Source organism: Festucalex cinctus, chromosome 9 (assembly GCF_051991245.1).
Source record: "Festucalex cinctus isolate MCC-2025b chromosome 9, RoL_Fcin_1.0, whole genome shotgun sequence".
Classification (NCBI taxonomy): Eukaryota; Metazoa; Chordata; class Actinopteri; order Syngnathiformes; family Syngnathidae; genus Festucalex; species Festucalex cinctus.
The window spans coordinates 19,581,433-19,591,159 of NC_135419.1; the positions used below are offsets into that span (position 1 = coordinate 19,581,433).

At 35.4% G+C, this 9,727-nt stretch overlaps 1 protein-coding gene across 3 annotated transcripts; it reads left to right on the top strand.

Moving 5' to 3' along the window:
* The first annotated feature begins 124 nt into the window (after positions 1-124).
* LOC144025514 (uncharacterized) lies at positions 125-7,865 on the top strand. 3 transcript variants are annotated; one of them, XM_077531652.1, is made up of 5 exons: positions 125-231; positions 1,417-1,741; positions 1,978-2,261; positions 6,511-6,737; positions 7,723-7,865. In XM_077531652.1, the coding sequence occupies exons 3-5, from the start codon at positions 2,255-2,257 to the stop codon at positions 7,804-7,806; spliced, it is 318 nt and encodes a 105-aa protein (XP_077387778.1). In that variant the 5' UTR covers positions 125-231; positions 1,417-1,741; positions 1,978-2,254; the 3' UTR covers positions 7,807-7,865. The 3 variants fall into 3 exon arrangements, 2 of the variants coding, with proteins under 2 accessions (XP_077387778.1, XP_077387777.1); XR_013284900.1 differs by having other exon boundaries at positions 138-367; XM_077531651.1 differs by having other exon boundaries at positions 6,511-7,865.
* The last annotated feature ends 1,862 nt before the right edge of the window (positions 7,866-9,727 follow it).

Consider the following 9,727-nt stretch of genomic DNA (forward strand, 5'->3'; position numbering starts at 1 on the left):
AAATAAAATAAAATAAAATAAAATAAATAATGCCCCTTCCTTGTTTGTCATATCAGAGAGCTTCTTTTGATTGGTTACATTCCGCCTACGTCACATTTTGCGTACACCGGAATCATAGACTGTCTATGATAGACACCTTATTACTGGCGAAGGTTTAGCTGGGAAAGGGACAATCAAAGTCTGGCGTCTTTCGATACCAGTTCGGCCGAGCAAGTTTTTGTCAAGCAAGCAGTAAGTTAATAATTTTTCTGCCACCAGGATGTCGTATACAGTTTCAGCTTTTGTTATTATTCGTTCTTATGTGCGAGTTGGGCACATGCAGGGAAAAAAAGATCAAAGTGACAGTAAAGCAAGTTAGCAAAATGCGGTATGTATAAATAATATAATATATATTATTATATATAATTATAACTTAATTTGTTAATTATATGTAAATGTGTATATCAGTGGTGTCCAAACTACGGCCCGGGGGCCATTTGCGGCCCGCCGTCCATTTTTCAGTGGCCCGCGACATATGCTAAAAATGGCATTTGACTCAGCTCAAATAAAATAAACAAAACAAAAATGTTTGGAGATGGTCAAAGTAAGAAGGGAGGGTATCGAAAAACAGGTACCATTAAAGGTTATTTTAGTTAACTAAAACTAATGAAAAAACTAAAACTAAAATTCAAAAAACAATATTGTTACTGAAATAAAATAAAAACGAAAATGCTTTTTAAACTGAAACTACATTTTATATTTACAAAACTAACTAAAACTAACTATAATTATAGCGAACATGTCCTTCGTTTTAGTCTTTGGTAATTAATTTAATGCATGTGCCGTTGGGGATGATTTCAAATGTAATTTTTAGTAGATTTATTTTAATATAAACCGGAATAATGACCTTTAGATGACGTCGCTCCCATGGTGTTTTTGAAATATTGCATACAATTAATACGAGTAACATTAAAAAAATAATAATAATACTAATACTAATACTGAAACTAACAAACTAAAACTAAGCAGTTTTTAAATAACTAAACTAATAAAGACTAACAGAACCACCCTGAAAACTAATAAAAATTAACTAAAATGAAAAATTCCAAAACTATAATAACCCTACTGCCATTTTACAAATAAATTGGCTTATATATTGTAGCATTTTTTTTAAATATGCAAAAGTACAAATACATTGTTTGTACAATTTTTAGGACTAAACACAATTTCTCTTCATAACATTATGTGGCCCTTGCGTCCTTCTGATTTTCTGTATGTGGCCCTCAAATGAAAAAGTTTGGACATCCCTGGTGTATATCAATTTAGTTATCTAAATGTATTCAAGAATTTATATTTATACACTTTTCATGACATTAATTTGTGAATCATTAAATTGATTTTAAAATACCACTAACATCTCTGTCCTGACTGACGTAGACATCAGGAATGCAGAAGAGATTTTGAAAGCCCTCCATCCGAAGCTGGTAGCAACAATGAGCATGTGTGAGGAGAAAAGCCCAACTGTTTCAATCATTGCTCGTCTTCACGCCCAACTTCTGAGTGACACACGCAGCACAGTCAAGGATGCCCCTTTCATCAAAGACATAAAGCGTGCCATCCATGAGGACCTATCAAAGCGCTACATGTCTTCCTCGGTATTGCATCCGCCTTAGACCCCAGGTTTAAGTCGATGCGCTTCCTGTCGCCGAGAGAAGTGCAGGAGACATATGCCATGGTGGTGTCCAAGGCTGTTAACCTGATGGTAATTAAGCCTTATAAACACTTGCAGTAGTTAGGACATTTGAATTTGAGTTGCATTTATAAATTTAAAGTTTCAAACCTAGTACTATTTATTGAAAAATATCATCCGCATATGTTAAAAGATGTGTGAAATTCTAGAATGATTAGTTGCTAGTGCTTTGATATTGTGACAAACATGTTTTATTAATTATAAAAGTTAAAACAATTAAAGGTGTGCCTTATTGCTCTGTCTTACAGGAGCATGCAGACATGGAAATACACTTGCAGCCTGATGGTGACGTTGAGAGAGGAAGCACGGAAATGAGTGATCCTGCTGATGACTTAAGTGATGAGGACAGACCGCCACAAACACCAAAAAAAAAAAAAAAAAAAGTGAGAGATCTGCACTTGCTGACCTCCTTGGACAAACATTCCAATACAGCAGATCTTCTCCAACCCCATCGTCACCTAACTCCAAGGCTGAAAAGGAGGTCCAGCTATATCAAGATTCTCCACTTCTATCTACCACTGTCAGATGAACAGTTGAGTTGGTGGAAATCTGAAGAATGTTTACAGTTATAAGGTTAAGAGGCAGTGAGGCACTATGCAGAAGAGATGTACATGTTTCTTTGAATAAATGCATAATTAGACATTTTCCTTTTTATGGGCATTTGTTGGCTTTTTCAGTCACATATTGTGATATATTGCTAAATTTATTTTTGATAATATATCGAAATCGTAGATATCGTGATTTTATCGATATCGTGAACCAAATATCGTCACACTATTGAACCGTGGTTTACCCGTATTTTATTGTATTGCTGCTAATGTTTTAGGTCAGGGGTGTCAAACTCATATTAGCTCAGAGGCCGCATGGAGGAAAATATATTACCAAGTGGTCTGGATCGATAAAATATTGGTATATAAATTTTGCCGTCAATTATACGCAATTTTTCGCTATTTGTGGGCTCGCCCTAAATTACGGAGCTCAACTGTAGTCATACGGTTCCAAAAAATAACATGAACGCAAATGTAACGTGGCAACACTTTATCTGTATGTGTTCTTGATTTGTTAAATATACCTGTTTTGCATATATATTGTTCCCAAAATGCATTGTGTGGCGCAGTTAATGCATTTGCTCGCCATTTTCACTGAAGCAACCCCCTTCGCAGCCGACTGTTTTCCTGGATTTTGACAGATTTTTGCAAGGCCCACAGAATATTGTGTTCTATTGTTATAAAAACATGGAACCTACCAAAAGAAAGATGAGCATCTCTTATTTCATCAGGAAAAAAAAGCATATTTCTATCTGTTTCCATTTTGCAGCAATTAGCATTAGAATATAGCTAAGTTTTATCATGATTCACAAATCTGTTTCAAACTATGGGGGAAACAGTGCCATGGTTGATCTCTTATACTCTGCTGACACCTGCTTCAACAGTTCTCTTAAGTTCAGAGGCTGCATCAAAGCCTTTTCTGTATGCTCTATCATTAAAAAACAAACAAACGTATAAATACGTCTTTGGAACACTATTTAAAATAGAACGTATTTATACGTTTTTGGGAGCAAATGAGTTAATATTATAAGGATATTAATCCTTGTCATATCTATAGTGTTACCAGTAATTAATTTGTCGTATTTAATATGTTTATGTCGGTCTATGATTTAAAATAAATAAATAAATAAACAAACCCTAACTTTTTAAGTTGTGTGTAAAATAATGACATCCAGGACGATTCCCCGTACAAGTTGCATTGCTCATCTGAAGACTGCTTGTGAAATTATACATTTATATGTTTTGATTGTGGCCAGCTGATTAATTGGTCCGACATTACAAATTATTTTTTACTTTACAAAATTATCTCCGACCTGTATGTTTGACACCCCTGTTTTAGGTTATACTGCTTTCTGTAAAGCGCTTTGTGACAGCTAAGGCTCTTTGAAAGCGCTATATAAATAAAGATGACTCAAAGGTGTTATTTTAGTACCTTTTATTTGACTTCAAGCGAGGAGAAGTCACACTTTTCGGCCATTCAACCCCATGTCATTTTGGTAGCTTTTTCTTATTTATTTAATTTGTTTAAAGTCAGAAGTTTTGAACCTGCTCTAATTCGGTCATTTTTCATCCGATATAAAAAAAAAAAGAGAACATGCTTGCGTTCGCCAAACTCTTGCCGTTCTAACAAGCCATTTCTGGAATCTGTTGTATCTTAAACCGTAAAGTCGCGAGAGCCTTTTGTTCGAGGTGTGCACTTTCTCATAGAACTCAGTTGATGCAAAATGTTTGTGCGTGATGTGTCCAGCTGGTGAAAGACAAATGTGTGTGCGTGAATGTGCATATTTGTTCAAGAGACAGTAAGTCATTTTCAGTTTGTTAATTATGGCTTAACTTCCACATTTCTTGATCAGTTGAAGCCATTCTCTAAAATATTCGTTTATCTGATGTAGTGATAGACCGTTATGGCTTTTTCAAGGTCGATACTGATACTGATTATTAGTAGTCAAGGAGGACGATAACCGATATTTCAAGCCAATATTTATTTGCAGTAGAAGAGAAAATAGTGTCAAAATTTGAAAAAAAAACAAAAACAAACAACTTTTTATAAATTTAAACTATATTGCCAGCTTTGTTTAAAAATAATAATAAAAAAAATTAAAACAAAAATTGCAGGGAGTTTCAACATTTTTTTTTTTTTAATTCTTAAAAATAAAAACTGTAGGGAATTCCCAGTGTCTGCATCATTATTTATAAAGTGGAAATTGAAATAGATCCATAAATGAAAAGTTCCTGTATCTCAACAAATGCATGCAAACGTAGCAAATTTGGGGTTTTCATCAGGGGTCATAAAAAGTTTCAAAAGATTTTCGCAGACAGTGAAAAATTGTCAGAATATGTTCAAAATACCCGCTTTATCGGCCTTCAGATTAGTCAAAAGGCCGATACCGATATTTGTCCAAATGCCAAATAATCGGCCCGGCCGGTAATCGGTCTATCCCTAATCTGATGTGTGTGCAAAGTTTCATGAGTTTACACACATGTTGAGACTATAAAAAAGCTGAATTTTACTTGGCAAACAATGCATCGCTATGGCAACAACATGCAACAAAATAAAAAACTTTGGATAACTTTGCATCTTCAATTCCTCCAAAAACAAAAACTATAGGGGCTCGCAGCGGCACCCCGCCGCCGCTGCTCGGACCCTAAAAAAAGAGCAACGCCGTGGCACACGCCCATTTCCTTGTTTGTGAGAGAAGCAAAGGCGCTCGCCGGTCAAAGTCATAAAAATACTGGACATACAATAAATACAATAATGTTTTACAACGCTGAACTATATTTACAATTTAAAAGGTACTTGTGGATGGATTTGTAATGTTTGTGGTTTAAAAAAATAAAAATAAAAATCACGAGTGCACAACACTCGCTGGTGGTGTGCTCCCATTCACTTGAATGAGAGCTCCAGCGGCAGAGCTCTCCATTCAGAAATAGCCTCGCGAGCCGGTCATGAATCGCAATATTTCATCCAAGGTGGTCCATATCAAATTGGAAATGTTGTTCAATGATGGCATGACTTGCCACTCGTGAAATATTATGGCAGATCCGCACGCACTGGGTGGGGAATGCAAGCTTGGCTTGGGCAGTTCAAATGCTATAGATGAAAAGGGCAGGGGAAAATCGGCCATAAAAAGTACTGACTTTTACTGAGCGAAACAAAATAATGTTCAAATGAGTTAAGTTATACAAAATTACTGACTTGTTTTGTTAGCCACTGCTGTTGCAGGCAAACCTCGTGTTCCAATAAAATATTTTGCAAATATATCGAGTTGCGTATGCCTAAGGTCATGCTGTACCTCCACAAAAAATGGTGCGACCAAATCCTGTGCTGTGCGACCAATTAAAAATGTTACTTGCACCAGTGCTACCAGTGGAAAAGTTAGTGTAGAGCCCTGTAGTAGGGGTGGGAACCTCTGGGTACCTCACGATATGAGACGATTCGCGATACGAGGCTCATGATAACGATTATCTCATGATATGACGATACTGCGATTATCATATATTGGTCAGGAAATAAGTCCACGATAATCACGATAAAACTACTCGACATAAACTGATATTTTTGGGGGGGTTTTAGTTGTTTTTTTTTAATGACAAAATAATTTCTTTTTCTTTTTCTTCTTACCGTCACTGAAAAATCATATTAAAATCTGGTGTCTTCTTCAGAGTGAATAATTTACTGCTTCTTTTTTTTTTTTTTTTTTTAACAAATACAAATGTCTTCTTAACAGAGAACTTTCTGTGAACACATTAGTGTCTTTCTTATTGTCAACACAACATGCCAGTCAGTTACATAGTCAATTGTTTCATTTTATAAATTTTGAATTAAATTTAAATTAAAAATTAAATTTAACATATTAAAACCAATTAAATCAATATTAACATTCCTCAGGAATTGTGTGCTTCAAAAAGTTGAAAGATATGTTTTAAAACTAACACTGACGATATAGTACACATTTTTCATAGAAAGAGTCATGACGTTTTTTGCAATACAAGCCTGATAATCAAAATTAATACACCCGTTTTCCGCAGAAAAGCAAGAGAGGGGCTTTATGAGCTACTCAAAACAGCAAGTAATAACCATATTAGGTTATTATTATTATTATTATTATTATTATTATTATTATTAGGCAGGAGTGCAAGCCGTCAAAATGACTGATCTGGGAGATCTAGTTGTTTTAGAATTCTAGTAGTGCTAGTTAGTGTTAAAATAACGCACATCTTGTATATCCACAGGATTCCACAGGAGCAATATGCCCGAAAGGCTGCGCTTGATCTGCGGCCTCGATGAGAAGGAAGTGGGAAAACTGGTGTTAACCCAGGCAAAATTATCTCACCTGGCAAACACAAATCCTGCACTTATGTGGGAGTTAATTACCAACGCAGTCAATCAGGTTCACAACCGTTTGGGTGAACAGCAGCTCTCTGTCAATGATGTCACAAATGCAGTTGAAGAACTTAAGGTAAGTTCTCTTTTCAAACAGGGGTGTCAAGCATACGGCCGGATCGGGCTCGCAAAGGGATTTAATCTGGCCTGCGAGATGATTTTGTAATGTCGGACCAATTAATCAGCTGGCCACAATCAAAGCATATAAATTTGTAATTTCACAAGCAATCCTCACACGGAATTACTCTCTGTGTTTTTATTTTTTTTGAAACAAACTAACTTTAAAGGTTTAACGATAGCCAAACATCACAATACAATATTATCTCATTATGAAGGTCCCGATACGATAATTATCACGATATTGTGGAGAGGTTGGCGATCCCAAAAAAAAGTAGAATATTGTTTAAAAAAAAAAGGCTGATACTAAAAAAAAAAAAAACACAATAGTGTGCTTTTGTACATTACAGCAATGCATATAAACATCCTCCAACTCTAATAAGACTTCATATTGAGGCACTTACTTGCTAATGCAGCACAGATTAAGTTCCTCCACTCGGTTCACAAGCATATTATGTTCCCCTTCATCTGACCAATAGCAAGGATTTTAAACATAGAAAGGCCAAAACATGCCTTATGTAAATTAAACTGCACTAAAAGACTAGCCACCAGAGGGTGCTAGAACTGTACAAATGGAAATCAACCGGACTTTTTTAAAAGATGGGCTGCTTTTAATATTGTGACATGACGACGATGACGCATATGTGGCAGTCTTGATATCACACTATCGCGATATTCCGATTATTGTTACATCACTAGATTTTACCGATCCGGCCCACTTGGTAATATTTTTTCTTCCTTGTGGCCCCTGAGCTAATATGAGTTTGACCCCCCCTGCTGTAGAGTCTAATAGGTAGTAAACAATGGGTCATACATTAGTTGCAAATAACTTGCAACTATTTAACATTGTAAGAAAAAAATAGTAGTACATCCTCATTGAGAGAATATCAGACACAAAATTTCACCAGTACAACATGCTTGTCTAATATGACTTTTCTTTTAAGGTTCGTTTCGCAAGATTCTTTGAGATCTGTGGCGAGGACGACGAGGAAGATGAGGAAGACGATACAGAGTTGAACCCAGTATGATGACAGCAGTGATAAGCCTTTTCCTAAACTAACTAATGTACATCTTCAGATGTAACCGTTTGCAAATAAAATAAATACATTTAAAAGTGTCTTTGTCTCTTTACTATATATTTTGCAATGAAACCAAAATCTCTGTGGACCACCAAACAATAATGCTGTGGCACTGTTAATAATGATGCAGAGTTTGATCTACAGAATAAATCGTCTGAGTGCTCGTCCAAGACTGCTGATTCCATACTTTTTTGCTAGGGGTTCTATACACCCACTATAACGGCTCCATGGATTAATTAAGATTAGCAAAAAATAAATAAGGAGGATATACTATTTTATTTTATTCATTTTTATTTTTTAATGTTTCTTTGCTATCATGGACAGGAGATGACAAATGAAAAGTAGCCCTATGGCTAATTCTGTTTGAAAAAAAAATATGTTTGACCATGTGTTTTGTGAAATTGCACTGTCCCCTTTCAAATAAACCAATCGCAGTCTCATGTAATGTCCAATTTTATTATTATTATTATTATTATTATTATTATTATTATTATTATTATTATTATTATTATTACTTAAAGGATCTCTGCATTTACATTACTCACAATTGACAGTCTGATGTAATTAAAGTACAATTACAGCTAATTTTTCACACTCTGATTTTTTTGTTATTTAACTTGACTTGAAAAATTATATACTCTATTTATTAGAATGTTTCTTCCACAGCAGTGAAACCTCACCTCACACAATGCATTTAAATGGGAATCGATTATACGTGGATTTTTTTGCATTTGTACCATACAGTAGTAGATGAAAAATTGTGGCCCCCTCCGTCATTTAAGTCGCCCATACCTGACTTGCAAGATACAAGCAGAACATTAAGTGCACAAATTGCTGCCTGGAAAACACTACACATCTAAAACATTCATTCCATTGAGCTTCATTATTCCATGTTCCATTTTAAACATGAGCATATGTTTATTTACTGCTATAAGTAGGCTACTTTACACTGTATAATTAAATAAATAAATAAATTAAAAAACAGTCATGTGAATCTACTGCTTGCGTTCAACCAGTTCAATCCTTCAGCGTGTTTGGAGCACCGGAATAATCCAAAATAAGATACTTTAAAATGCTTCCATCTAGGCCACGCAACTTCCACCAATTGTTTGTGTGGTGACTTATCAGTTGGGAGTGTGAGGACACACGAGCGTCCGCGCTCATTTCTTTGTTTCAAATCAGGATTACCGGTATACATTGACGTACGGCCCTTTATGTTGCGCAACATGATCATTTATATTTGTTGTCTTCATTTTGCTGAAGAATTTTTCTGATGTCAATTCATTACTTACAATAAATCGATTTGTGTTACTTACCTTTTTCTACAAATTGCCTTTCCTGTCTGCCAGTTAAAAAAACAAAAAACAAATGTGTCCATGTTTTTTAAGGTCTGTTTGTGATATCACAATAAAGGTCTTCAATCTAATTTAATTTTAATATAGCCCTAATTCCGATCAAAATCATCAAAATGGCTCGATCGTCTGGTGTCTCTAAAAGATTATCGTGAGTGTAAAGGTGTTCCATATCATACCTTCTACGATATTACCGGTTCATTTTTATTTTTTTTGGGGTGATAAAAATTTGCAATATCGCAAAATTGACATGGTGATGTAATCCATAACATAATACGTCATGTTGTCCATTTGGACGTCCACGCGTCGTTTGCTGTTGCATAAAAACAACGCCGGAGCGTGTGGCTGTGAGCAAAAGTTCTTGTTCAGACGCACTCCTTATGAAAAAAAAGAAGGTGGTTGGATAATACTGAAGCGGTCGCGTATTTTTTGGCCAAGATAAACAACCTGTGGTGGTTATTTTACCGTGACTGGTAAGTCGCCGCTGAGTTAACGTGACTTTGTGATGTTAACCGGAC